The sequence below is a fragment of the Puntigrus tetrazona genome, chromosome 8 (genome assembly GCF_018831695.1).
Source record: "Puntigrus tetrazona isolate hp1 chromosome 8, ASM1883169v1, whole genome shotgun sequence".
NCBI lineage: Eukaryota > Metazoa > Chordata > Actinopteri > Cypriniformes > Cyprinidae > Puntigrus > Puntigrus tetrazona.
This window is the reverse complement of record NC_056706.1, coordinates 9231682-9251083: the sequence shown is the minus strand read 5'-3', so window position 1 is coordinate 9251083 and position 19402 is coordinate 9231682. Positions and strand designations below refer to the sequence as shown.

General features: G+C 36.3%; 2 protein-coding genes across 4 annotated transcripts; one reads left to right on the top strand and one right to left on the bottom strand.

The window, feature by feature from the left end:
* Window positions 1–561: 561 nt before the first annotated feature.
* alkal1 (ALK and LTK ligand 1) lies at window positions 562–11953 on the bottom strand. Of its 3 annotated transcripts, none has more exons than XM_043246004.1 (6): window positions 11801–11953; window positions 9851–10117; window positions 6454–6504; window positions 4179–4262; window positions 2578–2651; window positions 562–1153 (listed from the first exon to the last, which is right to left on the bottom strand). In XM_043246004.1, the coding sequence occupies exons 2-5, from the start codon at window positions 10104–10106 to the stop codon at window positions 2587–2589; spliced, it is 456 nt and encodes a 151-aa protein (XP_043101939.1). In that variant the 5' UTR covers window positions 10107–10117; window positions 11801–11953; the 3' UTR covers window positions 562–1153; window positions 2578–2586. The 3 variants fall into 3 exon arrangements, with proteins under 3 accessions (XP_043101939.1, XP_043101938.1, XP_043101941.1); XM_043246003.1 differs by lacking the exon at window positions 11801–11953 and adding an exon at window positions 10493–10872; XM_043246006.1 differs by lacking the exon at window positions 11801–11953 and adding an exon at window positions 10493–10871 and having other exon boundaries at window positions 4179–4259.
* A 1070-nt stretch (window positions 11954–13023) lies between these two features.
* On the top strand, window positions 13024–18362 carry zgc:153738 (uncharacterized protein LOC558115 homolog). Its single transcript, XM_043246002.1, has 19 exons — window positions 13024–13165; window positions 13378–13705; window positions 13785–13904; window positions 13991–14176; window positions 14292–14363; window positions 14865–15070; window positions 15164–15248; window positions 15408–15512; window positions 15698–15773; window positions 15869–15975; window positions 16155–16241; window positions 16371–16432; window positions 16559–16641; window positions 16720–16827; window positions 16913–17112; window positions 17206–17292; window positions 17379–17556; window positions 17729–17967; window positions 18098–18362. The coding sequence occupies exons 1-19, from the start codon at window positions 13155–13157 to the stop codon at window positions 18212–18214; spliced, it is 2457 nt and encodes an 818-aa protein (XP_043101937.1). The 5' UTR covers window positions 13024–13154; the 3' UTR covers window positions 18215–18362.
* Window positions 18363–19402: the final 1040 nt, after the last annotated feature.

Genomic DNA, 19402 nt, shown 5'->3' with positions numbered 1-19402 from the left:
ATAAACAGATAAGTTACTTTAATCCAAGACAAAGTCAAGATAAGCAACTTTCAAAATCCTGATAAATTACAGAACCATGACTCCAAACTGATCTCTACTCTAAAAATAAATACATAAAGTAAAAATAAAGGTGCAAATCAAATAGAATGACAGCACATATAAAGAAGTATTATACAAGCATGTAAGCAATTAAGTCAAACAAGACATTTAAGGGTGACAGAGACTTGGTGCCCACCGTTGAGATATATGAATGTGATATTGTGAGAAATTTATGATCTTATGTTCCCCCTGATACAGAAGAAATGGGTTGTCAGCCGTTATGAAATCTGCTCAATTACTGGAATGGAACAGATTTCATAATAGCTGACAAGCCATATTCCAATCAATCACCCAACAAAACAAGCTAAAAGAAACCCAAAATATGATGTTTTCATGCTCGAGTCATTTATTATCAGCCACAGAAATGTTTTAGGGAGATATATCATCAGATCAAACGGTTTTAAAATTAATATTTCAATAAAATAATTCATAAAAGGGAAAAAAAAAACAGGAAATCAAATATTGTGCTTGAATGTTTTTATTCTTTCAAAGCATCAGTGCAATATTACCATTGTTATCAAACAATGTGTATTTATAATTTGAAATAATTCATCATTTGAATTTCAATAAGTGCCAATGGTAGATATTATGGAAATGACAGCATGGTAAGAATAAGTATTCCTTTTTTCCTTAAAGGAATGAAATCAAATACTGGGATTTGAAATAATATATTTGGAACAGAAATATATTTAAGAGTAATGGTGGCTTAATGAGATACATATTCAAATGTAATCAGGACAGAATATTTACATATCATTTAAATAAATAACTGGCTGCAAAGATAAATAATACTTTCTTTAAAACTCATAATATAAAAAAGCAAAGCTATTAAAACTATATTTTAAGAGCATTTAACAATAAACATAAATTATGATGAAAAGCAAAAAAAAAAAAAAAAAATACTGTAATATTATAATAGAACAATTATACTTTGGAAATAGAAATGACATAAATGAAAACAATGACAGTTAATTGCAGTGATTTGAAGGCACTTCCTTGGAAAAAATAATTTACTCCAACATCTCTGGAGTTTCTTCGTTTATATCCTCAGGACCTGCGACACATACAGAATTATGTTAGTATTAATCATATTAAAATGTCCTTTATATTTTAAATCGATATCTCGGTTACAGTAAGAAAAAAGTACAAGGAAGACGGCGTACAAAATTAAGTTCCTCGACCAGCTCAACCTGTCATACACAGAAACAATGAACTTCAGACTTGAAAGAATTTCTCTCCACTTCATTGGAAATCACTTATTCACATCATAAAAGGCAATTTAACCATTTCTAATTGATTCAGAGGAAAACCAGTCTGAGCAAGAGTAATCATAACCCAATAAAACTACTGTAATTCACCAGCCCCATCATTTGACATTCAGATTGGTAATGGATTCTTTCACCTTTCACTAACAGGTTCTCTGAATGTCTCATTCCAGCTGATGATGTCACAGCACAGACTGAGCCCAGCGTCACAGTTTGGTGGTGAACTATTTTGAATATGTTTCTAGGAAATTAACTGTGAATAATGTTTGATTCTATGACACATGAGCTCGGAATGACTTGCCAAGATTGTTATTAATCACAATTAAAAGCATCCAAAATAAAAGTTTTTGTAAACATGGTATATGTGTGTATATGTATGATCATTATGCACATATAAATATAATAATTAACAAAAATAATTATATATATATATATATATATATATATATATATATATATATATATATATATATATATATGCACTTATATAAAAATATTTAATTCTTTTAAAAAATATATAGTAAGTGTGTGCATGTATTTATACATAATATACACATTACACATACATGTAAACAACTTTTATTTTGGATGCAATTAATAATTTGACAGCACTATTGTTATTTAATCACTTTATTATAGTATCTAATATACAATTGTTTGATCTATCAGGAAAAAAGGTGCATAACAACACAGGACAGAAAAAGTGTGCTAGATCCAAGCTTGTCCAAGCACTGCTTATAAATTATACAGACAAAAAGACATAAATCTGAAGTCAAGTTTTTTTTTAAAGCATTAAGCATTTAAATTTCAATTGCAAGAACATGGAGTTTTGAGAGACTTTGTTTGTGTTTAATTACTTCATAGCGATTAGTTCCTAGTTGCGCGTGTGTTAGAACACAAATTTAGAAGCAGAATTTAAATGTGACTCTCTGCAAGTTCTATCCTGCCTGTGTGAACCGTGCATTAACTGCATGCTTCAGAATGTAACAGATGGCCATGATTAAACTGACATTATATCTTACTCAATGTTTCTTCTAAGGTTTCAGTTAAAGAAACATGCAAAACTTTCCCAACAGTAACCGGGTACAGGCTTGGCTATCATGTTACAAATCTCGCAGTTTTCTTGTTTCAGACAATAACAAATACACACAAACACATAATAAATATACGAATAATAGTTAACATAGTCATATTTCCGCAGTTTTGTACTTACATGCAGTTTCTATGATTGTGTGCAAAGGGGACTCATAGCTAGCCTTGTTAGCAATCGTGCACATCTTTTATAATCTGTTGGGGACAAGAGGAAAGAAATGAAAACAAGGCATTTTCGCTTTCACAATGTTAACCAGACATTGACACCCTGGCCTGTGCTGTGTGACATGAACCGATAAAACCAGTTTTAAGTGGAGCTCTCATGCCATCACGGGGTGACGTATAGAGTATGAACATGGCTAAGGGTTAGATGGGTTCCTGCAAATAGCTTCATCTCTGCTCCAGTAATGTACTTGATGGCCTAAAATGACTGTGTGGGTTCAAGCACCACATGCTTCCACCCTTAATGGTGTTTGTGAAGTCTGAACATCCCATTGCTGTCCTGTTCCAAGCACCGTTGCCGTCATTTTCTCTCAAGGTACCGCCACGTTTCCCTCAATCCCATTTAAAAGCGACACTGACAAAGCAGAACTCAAACACTACAAAGTATCTTGAAAAATACAGGGCGTGCAATGGCTTTGGATTCGCTGTTACCATACATAAAAAAACGTATCTTGTGTTAAGTTTACTGCAGTTTAGGGAGCATTTATGTCATAAAAACGCTCTGGAAGACAGAAACTCTGATTTACGTATGAATTATTATGCGTCTGCCATTCCCAGCGTTCCTCGTGGCTGCCAAATGCTCACATACAGCTGGTCAGATTTGGATGTTTACAAAGCCCCCACCCCCTCCACTAAATCTCTTCGTCGTATGCATGCTGCACTTTCTTTACTACTACTTGCAGTAATTCATAGATTCTGATTTAGATTAGAAATGTCTACAGGTTCTAAGGCTGAATTTCACAACTTTTCCATAGAGGAGGTCGTGAAGCAAGTTCACAAAACATCGCCGGCCACTAACACGCAAGTGTTTTTACTCAAGAAAAATAAAACAAAACACTCGAACGGCCAATATCTAGAGGAGACAGGCATCTGTTTTGACCCAAAATATAAATCTGATCATCACTATGGGAAGCTGGTTTGTCTTTTATTTTGTGAAATATGAAATGTAGTACAATTGAAGAAAAGGAGACTTGATTCGTTTTGACATTTATGCTCTCTATACAGAGTAACACTTTAGCTGTGCCATTAGATAAGTGTTATTTAATGGAAAACTCTCAACCTCTCCTGAACAGTATGAAGTCCATGAGGACTAAGGGCGGAGGAGCATTTTCACTGCGGTGTAACGCCCTGTCAAAACCTTTTTTTTTTTAGAAACATAGGCAGCATTTCTAAAGTCTCTACAAAATATGCAAGTGCAAACATGTAAGCAGCATAATACAAAAATCAATTGAGAGCATAACCAATTTTTTTTTTAAACTACAGGGACAATTTCCTGTCTTTAAAACTGCTAGTTCACCCCAAAATGAAAATTCTGTCATCATTTATTCACAAGATATATAAAAACAAAAAAATATAAAAGAACGCTGGGGTACAAGCAACACTGTATAAATTATATTGGAAAAAGAAACATGGAAACATTTTTTAAAATATCTTCCACAGCAGGAAATGATGTAATTTTTGGGTGAATTATTTCTTAGTTGATTATATAGGTATACGTACATGATGGTCTGGAACAATCCCTTGTATTGTGATAAATTCTATGGAAATGTGTCCTGCATTCAGATGGAAACTTGACTGGTCCTGCTTAAAACAAAAAAAGGTTTCAACAATATTAGCGTTTTATAGATTAATTACTCTACTGAATGAAATCATTTAGCTTTTCGTTTCAAAATGTCTGCTTAAGCATTACGTCTAATCTCACAAACAAAGAAAATTTGCTGTAACTTTTTCACTTGTGCAGAAACCCAGAAGAAGAATTAGCGCATGCTAACGCTCGACTGGCTATCACAAGGGCAGAGACTTAGTGATTTTGATTCTGGCAAAGCTCTTACAATGAAACTTCCGGATAACAAATAATCACGCTAATTATTGTAGGTGAACAAAGATTCTGCAGTAAATAATCATCCTAAAAGCTCTTTTCCGAGACAACATTTGGCTGGAGTACAAAGTGTATTTCACAACCCAGAGGCTGTAAAACAATTTAACAATTTAAATGAATCTACTGCAGGCTTAACTTATTTGACTGGCTTTTATATGTTTTGCAGGATGAAAACTGCTCATTTCTAATGACAGTTTCCAAATTTTGTCTATAATGAGAAAGAAAGAATACATTCAGAATGGCTGAATACTGCCCATACATAGTGCATGCTACTTTTTAAAAACAGCAAGTGAAACAGTGTTATTCCACTATCATCATTTTAAACAGAATGCTGTATTTTTGTCACATGACCTGTCTACTTTTGTCATATGACGTCATCAAGTTACATGTTGCATGCAAGTCAGTGAATGGTGTCTGGTTATTATCTTTTTCGTTACCCAGTTTTGTATAAGAATGGCTTTTATTAATAGCAGTCAAATTCAATGAATCGAGAAATATGCATGTTCTGTTTTACCCCTGACCCTAGAAATAGAAGGTTGGGTTTAACACACTACATTGTAGACAAAGTGAACACGTAGCAAATGGCAAATGTAGCAGGTCACTGAAAGAAGAAATTCCACACACTGTGCATGCACTGTATACTGTACAGTATATACACTGCAGCAACAGTAAGAACATGTTAGTACACTATTCTGAACATACACCGAACAAACACAACAACACTTTTCTTTTTATCTTCATTTTTCACAAGCTGAACTCAAAGATCTAAGACTTTTTTCTGTGAACACAAAAGGCCAATTTCTTTTAAATATTGTTCACAAATATGTTTAAATCTGTGTTAGTGACACCTCACAAGTGTGACATAATAAGATGCTAATTAGACGGCATGATTTTTGCACAGGTGTGTCTTAGGTTGGCTACAATATAAGGCCACTCTGTGGGGCAACATGGGGCCGTGCATTATCATGTTGCAACATGAGGTGATGGTCGTGGATGAATGGGCCTCAGGATCTCGTCATGTTATCTCTGCATTCAAAATGGCATAAGTAAAATGCATCTGTGTTCGTTGTCCAAAACCGGGATCTATCCATGAAGAGAACACCTCTCCAAAGTGCCAGACATCATCAAATGTGAGCATTTGCCCACTCAAGATGGTTATGATAACGAACTGCAGTCAGGTTGAGACCCCAATGAGAACGATAAGCATGCAGATGAGCTTCCCCGAGACGGTTTCCGACAGAAATTCTTTGGTTATGCAAGCCGATTGTTGCAGCAGCTGTCCGGGTGTCTGGTCTCAGATGATCTTGGAGATGAAGATGCTGGATGTGGAGATTCTGGGCTGGTTTGGTTACAAGTGGTCTGCAGTTGTGAGGCCGGTTGGATGTAATGCCAAACTGAAACGCTTTTAGGGACAGCTTATGTTATAGAAATGAACAGCTCTGGTAGACATTCCTGCAGTCAGCACACCGATTGCATGCTCCCTCAAAACTTGCAACATCTGTGGGGTTGTGCTGTTTGATAAAACTGCACATTTTAGAGGCACCTTTTATTGTGGTCAGCCTAAGGCATCCCTGTGCAATAATCACTCTGACTAATCAGCATACTGATGTGGATGGTGGATGGGATTATCTTGGCAAGGAGAAGTGCTCACCAACACAGATTTAGACAGATTTGTGAACAATATTTGAGAGAAATAGTCCTATTGTATATATAGAACAAGTCTTAGATCTTTGAGTTGAGCTCATGAAAAATGGGGGCAAAAAAAGTGTTGCATTTATCATTTTGTTCAGTGTAGAATACATAGCCACTACATAGTACACGCTACATTGTAGAATACAACGTTCGACAAAGTAAACATGTAGCAAATGACCTCATTTATTTTGGGTTTTTGTTTACCTGTAAAATGTTCTATAAATCTGTCTTTCATTATGTCTCTTGGGACAACCTCTGAAACAAAAAGACAAAAAGACAGTGTTAATGTTTTGGCCACCACCCCAGCCTAATCAATAAGACTCAAAGCTAGTAAACGTTCGTCGATACCAAACCAGAAGTGTGCTCTTTTTAACTTATATAATACTGAATATTAATTACAATTTTTAAATAAACTGAAATAAGCCATCAGGTCTGTGAAAGAAATATAGAAGCTGTTAAAGAGTTTAGCTTGAGGTTGGCTGGATGGATGAAAGTGGGAGAGCGTTGTATTTTTGTGGAGAAATCTGTCTCTGGATATATTTTCAGATATTCCACTATAATTTGTGTCCTCCAAATCAAAATTTAAAAAATAATAGTTGTGTGTTCTTTAATGTAATTTATGACAGCCTATTGCTATTTTAATTGTACAACAAAACAAAACTGAAACTGAAAAGTACCCCCTTGGGTAATGAGTTGAAAAACAAAAGCAAAGTCTCTGCCAAGTGGCAGCTATAAACTATGTTTGATGTTCATCACAACAGAAATATATTGCTGAAACACTGAGATTTCTGTTTTACGTTAATTGTAAGAAACATTAAAAAGAGATAACTTTGTGCAGTTTACTGTGTAATTTATTGTATATTAATGAATGTGATTTAGCCATTATGTCATCAGCTTGCATCCAGCTTAGTCACTGAATACACTGTCTAGCACATGGCATGAAGTGATCTGTAAGTCTGCTTACTTAGCTCTCCATATAGAGACATACCGTTGACTTCTATTGTTATTTAATAAAGACATTCTTCATTAACCATTTATTTTGTTGACAACCTCCCCGAAGGTTTTGCAAAACTCAAAACATGACTCCAGTTTGCATCAGCCCACAATTAATAATGCATTTACAGAACGTTTGTCTTTGTCTTGTAAATACTGCTAACATAACGGTCTGTCAGATCTCAAACTCATAAATGCCTGCAGTGTACAAACATGCAACAACCTCTCGGAAACGTCAACGTCCCATTGTTTTGATATAACCGATTACAGTAATATACGCCATGCGTTTTACTGTGGTGACTACATGCTTGATGTAAGACAGACAGCCATTTAAAGATGTAAAATGCAATCCCAGATTGATAATCCAGTGCTCAGTAAATCTGCTAGAGGCTTGGGGTCCTTGCTAATTATGTACAATCTGTGGCCCGTCCGACCCTGGGACACCGTCCCCACATGTAGACCATATCAGTTCCAGCCTATCGGAGTAAGGAGATTACTGCATGCAAAGTTGTAATGCCTATCAATGTCAGGTCCACAAATCCATGCAGCAGCTAATTTTAACCTGCCTCAGAATGTAGGATACCCAACACTGTGTTATGAATGAGCTCCTCTTTCATTCAAAATACAGTGACTTTCCACCCTTTTGATGTCTACACAGATCCTGCTACCGTGGGCCATTCTTTTCATTTTTAATAAGGGAATTCTAGAGATGATGCACTATCAAACACCTATCAAGATAATTCTTGGTCTATCCGCGTGTTGTCGCACCTGAGTCTTATATAAGATGACTAAATGCCTATACTAATGGGCTGTTCTATTCAGAAGGGTACAGTACAGTGCAATGTGTTGACTGTGTATGTTACGTAATATGTCCATGATCAAAGTTTTCAAAACTAGCATGTTTTCACTGGATTCAAATCGTTCTCGTTACAAAACTTTAAAGGCAATAAACTTTTTCAGAGGTCATCTAGATCAGCAATAGCAGATGTTTAAGGGTGTACGTTTTAATTCTGTGTAACAACACGTCAATCAGTTTTTTATTTTCTTATGGCTAAGGCATTAAATAGAATCAGCCCAACCTGAATACTGGCACTGGCACTGTCACATTTTCATGATTTTTTTTTTTATAGTTAATCAAATGATGGAATTAAAGAAACCACACAATAGCACAACAAGCTTTGTCTGTATTTGAGTATAATAATCTATTCCCAAGAATAACAGAAATGCCTCTAAACACATCAAAACACTGAACAGCTTCTAGATGTGACATGGAACATTCGGTAGTTGCTGTTAAATGACATTTAGTTTAGTCATAGACATTTAGTTCAGAAAGTGACACCAATATGCACATATTATTCTTTCAACTTAAAAATCTCAGGAACATACAGTTTAAAAGCACAAGTAATGTTCAATAATCTAGACTCTAGACCACAAAACCAGTCATAAGTGTTACTTTGTTTAATTAAGATTAAGATCATCTGAAAGCTGAATAAATGAGCTTTCCATGTGTATAGTTCAGGGACAGGATAAAGTTTGGCTGAGATACAACTATTTGAAAACCTGGAATCTGAGGGTGCAAAAAAGTCAGAAAATCACCTATAAAGTCCTTAGTAATGCATTTTACTAATAAAAAAAATAAGTTTTGATATATTTACGGTAGAAAATGTAAAAAAAATATGTTATTGAACATTATCTTGACTTGATATCCTAATGGCTTTTATGTATATTTATATATATATATATATAAATATAGATAAAACACATACTCACACACAATTAAGAGACTGAAGTGTTTACTTTCAAACCCTTTCATAAGTGACCATCCTGGAGGATCTTGTGACAATGACCATGGGGATCTTATCTATAATGGGGGGCTTAACATACACCTTGCTTTTCTTTACAATCCATTCTTGTTGGTATACAGAGGTATAATGTGAATGAACAACTCATTTGTTAAGCAGCACGTAGGAGGTTGGCAAAGACCACACAACATCAAAAAGTTCTAAAAAGGCATATTTCAAATGTTATATTAGCGAGACAATTGGAAATGTCTGTGTCTAACCGTGCAATTGGGAATAATGTCTTGCTGTTCAGTTGATGCTATTTTTTTAAAGTGAGGTCAGGCTGATTAATCATATTAAATCCTTTTGGGCTTCATAAATGTGTTAACCAAATTGTTACACACACTGTGCAGATCATTAGCACACACCATTACATGACAACCAGCATTGTGATTTCTCAAGCTTTTAAACTTCTCTGAGCAGTTCTTAGATCTACACCGATGATTTCAGCATTATGTGATCTGTCTAACAAGACCATGAGCATTCATTTTACTACACTCTGCAGATCAAAAGAGTGTGTCTTAATCCAATTTCACTTTTTTTTTTTTTACTGAACTTTTCAAAATTACTCTAAGAATACAGGTTATGCTATTGTCTTTGCAATTCAGTCGAGAGCATTGTAAAAAAAATATGAACAGCTGTCCATGCATTAAGTGACTAAAGTGCACTTGTGCACTTGATATGCAGGAAAAAAAACTCCCACAAACAGGAAGGAGTTAATGCCCAGGATTACATTTGTATCATCACCTGATCTCAAATCAGCTTACCTATTGGTCTGTTGTTGTCCGGCTTGGACAAATGTGCAGTCTTTTCACGAGAGGAAAACTTCACATCTTGAGATACAGAGTAGAGGCCACTGGTGACGCGTCTGGACGCGGGCTTGTCCTCGATCACTTGCAGGATTAGATTGAGCAGAGTTTTCCTTTCCGACTCCTTTACCTCCTTGCTGTCCGTGCATTGGCTGGAGGTGATGAGCAAAAGAATCATACTCAACAATATGTGCCATCTCTTCTCAGCCCGCATGGCTTTCCAGCCTGATAAACGAATAAAACAAACAAATATAGTCATTACATCCTTGCACTAAAAGTTCTGCCCGCGCGTAAAATACGCAGATGCTAGAACGGTGGCGCAGTGGTCCTGTGTTTACGCAGTAAATATTAAATACATATTCGAGCCTTACTTAAAATTCTCGACCTTTTTACACCCTGTCTCTTTAGCAAACAAAGGCAAAACTAACTAAATCAATAATACAACGGCACCTAAATGTACACGAAATTACCCAAATCCAACTATTCTTCATTGTAGAGGCTACACGTCTAAACTTTTGGACAACTGAGAATTAATCAATTCACTACATGCTACAATTTTAAATCATGTACTCACATAAACAAACATAAATGGAAACTTACGCGAATAAATATCGGTAGGTGCTTCTACCTCTAATGATGTGCACGCAAAGTTGTCAGAGAAAAATATATCGTCCAACAGTTCCTGTTGTCGCGTGTCTTTCTTGAGAACATGCGTCTTGTTTTTATACGTCAAGTGCGAAGCTTCTTGAATGTAATACAATCGATTTCGGGTGGGTGGCAAATGTAGACATCTTTCCCTTAGGTTTTTTTTTTCTCAACTCGTGGTCAGTTCCTTTGACATTCGCCCCTCCTTTCGTTTCAAATTCATCACAGAAGTTCAGATAACTATAAAAAAAAGTGTCTCAAAACTCCTCTCTGCGGTTTATTAAAAGATTCATTGCTGGCAGAGGGCTGGACGCGTAAATGTTCTCGGAGATATCCATCGCGCCATGCCCCCCCCCCCCACCCCAGGGAAACGATGGGGAACCTCAAGCATCCATATATCCGAATATATACTTGCTTAAACGTAGCCGAGCTGTGAAAATAACGCGTGGATGTTTTTGTTCACGGATGGTCGGGTCTTGTGACTGCACTAAGCGCGCTATCCTGGTAAGCCCCGCTTGTTTCCACCTCCCAACTGAAGTTTGCGCTTGGCTTTGTGCTGGTATTACACGCTTAACGCATGAATTCCAGGGTTCTTTACTCTTCTGTGTCATAACAAGCAAACACAGATCAGTGGACTGATTGGAACGATTCTGAGCATTTAAATATTTTATGAATCGCCACATTATTACAACCTGTTCTCGCGCATTATGTAAAGCACTCCAACCTTGATTATTTCTTTAAGCTTCTTAATATTTCTCTGTAGCCGGAGTTTCTCCCCTCTTCCGGGGTCTGTGAAGGTCCTGCAGGGGTCATGTCCTGGAAATCCGGCCTGCAAGTTTGAAACTGAGTTTGTATGTGACTAAAAATGTGATGGTAGTCACATTTTTTTGTGGGAGGATCTGAATTAAACGTGACTTATATTAACTGCAAAGTGCAAAAATGATTAGAAATCGTAAGAAATTTAAATTCTGAATCAAAAATACGAATTCTTTAAATAATGATGGCATTGATAGTGATATTTATATATATTTACTATTAAAACCTAAATAAAATGTAGCCTGTACATAAATACCAAACAAATGTACATTACAAAAATAAATGAATGCATAAAACAAACAACAAATAAATACATAATCCTGGATAATTAATTGCAAATGATATAAATAATAAGATAAATAAAAAATCTGTGTGGTTGACTGAACTAGAATAGTGAAATAATAGTGATTACAATTAAAGTGAAATTAGTTTAAAGCTGTGACTTACCCCTCAACCCTAGACTGATGACGTTAATGATTTATACAGGAGATCCCTGGTTTTAAAAAGTTGTAAACCCTTTTCTATTGAAACCATGTACACTGTGAAAACACATAAAGAAATGTGAAGTTTCACACAGCTCTTGTTACTCTTACAGGGATGTCACTGAACCTGCTCCTCATATGGGAATTTGAAGGAAACTGCTTTGCCCTCCCTCCTGACTTCAAGATGAACGCTGGGTCCATACTGACATTAGGAAAAATAATCTTCAGATACTTAAATGTCAAATTTGCACGAGGACATTTTTTGGAACTTTTGAAGTAACTTTTTAACTGAATATGGAATGCTGCATTTTCTACATTGTAAAGCTTGCACCGATCGCTTACACTGAAAAGCTACACTGATCGCTGCCCTAATTTGGCCTTTAACCGCTAAGACAAATGATTATTGGAATGCTGTAGTCTGCTTACCACCATAGGATGTTTTAAAGCCTCATGTGAACTCCTAACAGTTACGGACAGGCAATAAAAATGCTGTTCTTGGCGACATCAAGCGGTTTGTTTTCAAACTACAAGTAATGTCGCCTTATCCCCACACATCCACGGTAGACTGTAAGCGCATAAAAATGTTTATTGTTGTTAATTATTTAAGCTCTGCTAACTTTTATCTGCAGTAAATGCCGTATTTAATTAAGAATTTTCGCTTATCTGTTAAGAAATGTTACGTTCATACCAGGAGCTGAATAATTCACAATGAACTAACAATAAAGTTAATATTCAATTCAGTTATACTACTAATTTGGCCACACCACTTCCACTTGAAGCCATAGCCAGTAAACTCTCTTGACTAAACTTGCTGAAAGAATAAGCCGTAGATGTATAAACAAAAGCATGTCATACAATATTTAATAGCTGTGCGCTGAACTTTATCAACTGTCAGCGGTAATAAATGGCATTTCCACTAATTTTATATTTAGCTTAACGAGTGTACATGCCAACAAAACCATATATGTGTACATTAATGACTCCGTCGTGCTAAACGTAATGTAATTCTATCACCGCTCATTTCCGTTCGACATCTGATCTTCTACCGTTCTACGTAACCGTTACCGTAGAAACAAGTTGACAACAAATTTCAGGCAAGTTTAGTCAGCCATGTATCTAACTTCCTTCTGCTTTAGAAATTAGCTGAATTCAAGAGTCGCATTATTTGTTGTCTGAAGTGTCGTTCTAACTGTTGATAACGTTATCTTTAACGTAAATAGTTTCAACTACCGCTACAGACTCTTATCTGTGATAGACGTGCAGAAGAAATGCTGTAACTCCTGCTATATCAAGGAAACGTTTAGAGATTTGATCAAACGATGTCGCACAGGTTTGTAGGGTACAATGACAATAAATGTGCTTGCGAGAAATTATTGCCTCAGGAATATAATTAAATTGTAAATTGTCTGTGTTAATAAGTATTCTAAAAATTACAACGTTTTGCCTCTTCTGTTTAATTTAAGGTTAAAATGTGATTTAATTTTATTTTCATATTCATTTCTTGCATCAATCCAACATGTAAAACCAGTTTGTCTCTGGCAGCACTTACAACACACTCTGGACTGAAGCTCATGAGGAGCTCAGCTGTTTGCTGGATGAAGAACTCCCTGAAGAACCTCTCCGTCCTGAGAGAGACAGAGTGGTGTTCTTCCAAAGGCTCGCCACCTTCTATGTCCGCTATGTGCAGATCTTCAGGCAGCTGGAAGAGGCCTATGACCAAAGTGTCCACCCCCAAAAGAGGCGCGTGATTAGGCAGGTGCTGGACAGCGTGATAGGCCGTGTTCTGGAGCTCAAGAATGAAATGGTGGAAAAGGAATTTTCTGAGTACCACTACATGGATGACGTCATCCAAGACCTAAAATTAACCCCTGTGAGTGTCTTTAATGCTGTAATGGGCTTAATAAATGTATTTAACCCGTAAATCATTATTTCAATCGTGTTTGCAAAAGGAGGACCTTGAGATTCCAGTTCCCAGGTATTTCGTTCGGGAGCGGATCAAAGTGCTGCAGGCTCGAGAAAGAATTTTTGCTTCTATATTAAACCAAATGGACGTGACAGAAAAGGCAGGAGTGAGTTCATGTCATTGATGTTTCATCATAAACAACAATAACTGGATTGGTTTTTGCGCTTACATGACGTCTCTTGCCTCTCAAAGCCTCCTGTAATGCGCATGTTGACTCTGGAGAGAGCCAGTAAAATCATCCAAGTGGCTGAAAGAGCACGGCAAGGTCGACTGAGGGCAAAGTTCATGAGAGAGATCCACAGAGACTCTGAGAGGCAGAGGAGAGCCAAGGAGCAAGAGGCAGTTAGCACTGACCAGGCCGCAGTTTGTATCCAAAAGGTAAAATATACTATTATGTTCACAGAGCATAGTTCCAATTTATAACTATTCGTTTACACACACATAGGTTTAGAAATATAGTACATTTCTTAAACTTATTCTAATTTCTATTTAGGTTTGGAGAGGTTTCATGCAAAGAAAAATGACTAAAAGGCTACGTGAAGAGGAAATGATATTTCTTGGAATGGTAAGATGATTAATGTACCTCTACCTTTCAAAAGTTTAGGGTTGATAAATAATTTTTATGTGTTTAAAAGAAGTGTCTTATGCTGACCAAGACTGCCTTTATTTGATTGAAAATACAATAAAACAGCAATTAAATATTGTGAAACATTTTTGCTTAAGAAATATTAATTTGCATGATCAGTGTTGAATGTAAAAAACCAACAACAACAAAACAAAGCATTTATTTAATATAGATTTTTTTTGTAATTCAATGTAAAAGGTTTTTTTTTTACTGTCACTTAATCAATCCCTGCTGAATAAAGAGGTACTTTTTAGGTGCTTTATAATACATGCAATGTACATTAAGAAAGTACCCACTCATAAATCATACATATTTTAATAGTCAAATGGAGTTTATTGTGCTTCCACAGTTTGACTACACATTGAGTGTACGCCCACCATGTTGCCACCAGTAGGTGGCAATCTAACACTTAATTTCATTCTCTGTCTCTGCCATCTACAGGCCATGGATCCAAAACTGTCCTATCCATCCCAAACAAAGCTGGATTCCCTAAACAATGAGGCCAACAGGAGAACCAGACAAGATGAACATGAAGATGACTATCAGAAGTCCATCGGATCCGTTATTTATCAGCTCAGGGAAGTGGAGGGCCCCGAAATGAAGGAGAACATGAAAGATCAGATCCGACAGTGGTTCATTGAGTGTCGGTGAGTGAGATCTCTCTCAGACGGATCCACACAATTACTGAGTGTTTTACTGAGCATGTGTTAACAACAGTTAAAATGAGTACTTGTGAATAGTGATGCAACAGGCTCATTTCCTGACTACCCAGAGGAGGAGGATGGAGGTTCAACTCTTATATTTGCAGAGAAAACTCCTGAGGAGGTAAATATATTTTCATCTTTGACCAAAACCTATGTATATAAAGGCTTAGTGTAATTCCATTTGTTTGGTATGTTCTTTACCCGTTCAGTATAATCATGATTAAACAAAACTGTCATGTTTGTCATGTTTTCGTTGACACAATTGTGTCTTCTTTTGAAGCTGGCAGACGAACTGGCAGCAAAGGAAGAGGAAGATGCCAACAAAAAGCCAAAGGGCAAGGAGGAGACAAAAGAAAAAGGAAAGAAAGAAAAAGTCGATGACGAGGTAAGAACTGAGACAAGAACTTGACGTGCAACTTAAAGCAACATTTTGTAAAACCCACAGTGACGAAATAGTAAATAAGAAAACACAGCAAAGAACGTTAGTGAATATGATTACTGAGTATTTCTCTAATGTATATCATACTGATTGTAGTTCTTCTAATATGTTACATAATTGTATTGTCACAGGAGGAAGAGCCTGGACTGAAGATGCTGCCATCTGCCTATCTGGAAGATCTTGAGAGGGGAGACAAGACATTTTCTGGCAAGGGAAATTGAATATTTAAACATTTCTGTGTTACAATAACAACATATTATTCTCAATTGAGTGTGAGTGTAATTGTTTCGTCTGATCTGCAGAGGTTTGGAGAAATAGAAACGAGACCACGAATTTTAGCCAAAGGCACGAGCTGGAGCTGATCAAGGAGGAAAAAAGAAAGGAGATTGAGGTCGAAATAAGAAAACAGGTGATGGTTCACTGTATGTTTTTTAGCTTGTTGGGAAACTACAGTTATTGCTGTGTGTATGCGCTGTTTTTTTTCTCTGTGAGATCAAAGATTTAAGGCCACACGTCTCTCACAATTGTTGCCATTTTATTAACGGTAATCCTAGCCTTCAGAGACATAGGTTTTTGTTGCTTGTTCAGGTGGATGAACTGATGAGACAGGAACTGGCTAATTGGAAACTGGCTGTGGATAAAGAAAAAAGTGGAAAGGTCAAGGGTGCTGCAAAAGTACAGTAAATCACTTCTCTTTACATAGATTTTTGGATAACATCAGAGACATTGACTTAATATACAGTATGTATTTTTTTGCACAATGTATATGAAGAAATTGCATATTTAGTTTTTCTTACTAAATAGAAAAAGAAGGCATCAAAAAGTGGAAAGAAGAAGAAGAAGGACAAAGACCTTACAGCGGATAGGTTTTTTAATTTATCTATTTTTTATTCTACCTTTAAAAAATTGGAATGGTTACATGGATTGTTCATATCTTTAATTACTTACAGTGACATTATGTTTTACACATATCTCTCTCTCTCTCATTTTAGGACCATCGAGTCACTGTTTGAAGAGCTGGTTGAACAGGAATTGGTTAAAAAGGCAGATAATGTTAAACTAAAAGATTATCTAGGTATTAATCTATAGGTATTTGATATATAATTCTCTTAAAAATGTACATATTTTGGTAATCAAACACTTGTTGTTAAAGGGGACTATAGCTATCTGGGCACAACTCTGCGACAGTCTGACATTGAGCCCATGCCATCCTTATCTGATGTTCGGCAACTTGTAGCACTCTATGCTGTCTTACCATTAGGTGAGTAATTTAATTGCTACCTTAGAAATGTCAACTTTATATGTTAAGGCGGCAAGCTAAATGAAACATTTTCTTTGTCCTATAGGTTCCCAAGCAGTGCACGAGAAGGCTCCTCTAGTGAAGACCATGCTGCTAGTAGGTCCATCAGGTGTGGGTAAGAAAATGTTGGTCCATGCCATCTGCCAAGAGACTGGAGCCAATCTGTTTGACCTTTCATCTTTAAACGTGACTGGAAAATACCCAGGCAAGAGTGGATTGCAGATGATGCTGCATGTGGTGTTTAAGGTAAAGCTTAATGTGAAATTGGCTGGAATTTGTGATACTGGCCTGTTAATTTTGGATATTTTTGAAATATTTGGTAATCTATATTCCTTTAAGGTTGCGAAATTGATGCAGCCTTCTGTAATATGGATTGGAGAAGCTGAAAAGATGTTTTACAAAAAAGTACCAAAAGAGGAGAAGGAGGTAAAAAGTGTAACCCACTTGTGATCTGTCTAGTGGTGAAATGATATGCAATGAGCTGTATCCTTGGTTTTCGTTCTGATACACAGTTAGATCCGAAACGTCTGAAGAAAGATTTACCCAAGATCCTTAAGTCCATCAAAGGAGAAGATTGCGTTTTAATAGTAGGAACGACAAGTGATCCACACAGTGCAGATCTGAAATCCTTGTGCAAATTCTACAATAAGATCATTCTCATACCTCGGCCGGATTACGCATCAAGATATGGTAAGCTAAGTGCTTACCCAGGCTGCAATTATTTGATCAAAAATACAATAAAAACGGTAATGTTTTGAATAATAATTACAATATTACAAAAAACTTACTGAGCCTACAAATATTATATATAATATTTTTTTTTAAGTGAGCAAAATCACAGTGTTTATGCGTATTGTCACAGTAATGTGGAAAGAGCTGATAAAAAAGAATGGAGGAGAAGTGACAAGTGACCTGGATCTCAGCTCTCTGGCAAAGATCTCTGATGGCTACACACAAGGTCACATGGTACAGGTGGTGCGTAGCATCTTGACCGAACGACGCATTCAGCAATTTCCTAAACGTCCACTGACTGCCTTAGAGTTTGTGTCTCCACTTGCAAGAATCGACCCTGTGTTTCAGGAGGAAGAAGAGGCATTAAAAGTAAGTAAAATCTCTCAAATATCTGATACCATGGCTATGCACATTTACACATTGCATTGCATTAAAGTTAATTTCTATCTTGACAATAATTTCTAGTTTTATCTTGTATCTTTTGAATTTTTTTCCATAGAACTGGTATGCAAAGACTCCCCTTGGAAAGAAGAGAATTAAAGCTGCCTTAGGGAAAGAGGGCGATGAAGTGTCCTCAAAAACAGGGAGCAAAGGAAAGAAGAAAGGAAAAAAGTAACAATATAAGTGTTAACATGAGCAATCAAAGTACCACATTTCCCTGCCTTTACCAATAAATGTATTAGTTTGCTTATGAGATAATTATCTTATGACAGTATGCATGTTTTTTTTTCAGTAGATTAAAATCCAAATTGATTGGTGGAAAAGATCTTGTCGGTCTATAAATACACACATACTATCTCCATTAAACAGGCAAGGCGTATCTCCTAGTGTAAACCCCAGCGTGAAAAACATGATCACAGGGCTTATCGTATCTAACATTCTGTACTTTCCCTCAATAAACTGTCAAAGCCTGAATATTTTTGCAACTGACAGGAAAGTGTCAGTACTAACATGCCTACACCTCAAAACATGACAGAGATACATTACTCTGAGTGATATAACAGTCAGAGATACAATGGCTGCTAAAATGTGAATCTAATATTAAATTTGACTGCATTTTTTTAACCCTTATATTTTTATTGTGGTGGGTTAAAAATGGCAGATGTAATGTAAACAAGGCTGTTTGATCAAAAGCAGGGAAAAATTGTTAAATATTACTTTCTATTTTAATATATTTTAAAATGTAATTTATTCTTAGATGAAAAGCAGCCATTAATTCAGTGTTTGGTGTTACATTGGGTTTTTTTTCTAATATGCTGATTTGATGCTCAAGAAACATTTCCTATCTGTATTAGTGCCGAACACTGCTGTGCCACTTAATCATTTTGTGGAAAATATATTCATTCAGAATTCTGTTTACTTAAAATATATATATATTTATATATTTTTTTTTTGCTAAAGTAGCTGAACCTGAAACAAAAATGGGAGTTTTTTTGAGCTAACAAGTGTCCCTGCATAAGAATTCTTCCTGGCTCTGCTGTGGGTTGTTGGGGTCCATACATAGAGGTGAAAAGACAGTATGTGCTTCAGATCAAGGACAACTAATGGGAGAAGGGGATTTTGTAGCCCCAGTTAGACATGTGGAGTTGTGATTGGTCTGGGCTGAAACTGAGACAGCCCCCCAGACTAGGGTTTAAGGGATTATCTCAGATCAACAAATGGACAACCACTCAAAGCAGTGCAACTCAGTCCTGGTAAACATGTAGATCTGCGTATTTTATAAAATCAGAACTTTTGTGCAGTGCACTCTGATTTCACAAAGGTAAATGTAAGGTTTTGGCGCCTCATTTCATATATGATGCAG

Coding starts and splice junctions, on each gene's coding strand:
- zgc:153738 (XM_043246002.1), top strand. Junction 14,364..14,864: donor AAATGATATTTCTTGGAATG/GTAAGATGATTA, acceptor TGCCATCTACAG/GCCATGGATCCAAAACTGTC. Junction 15,071..15,163: donor CAGTGGTTCATTGAGTGTCG/GTGAGTGAGATC, acceptor ACTTGTGAATAG/TGATGCAACAGGCTCATTTC.
- alkal1 (XM_043246004.1), bottom strand. CDS start 10,106: ATGCGGGCTGAGAAGAGATGGCACATATTGTTGAGTATGATTCTTTTG. Junction 6,505..9,850: donor GGACAACAACAGACCAATAG/GTAAGCTGATTT, acceptor TTTTTGTTTCAG/AGGTTGTCCCAAGAGACATA. Junction 4,263..6,453: donor ATTTATAGAACATTTTACAG/GTAAACAAAAAC, acceptor TTTTGTTTTAAG/CAGGACCAGTCAAGTTTCCA.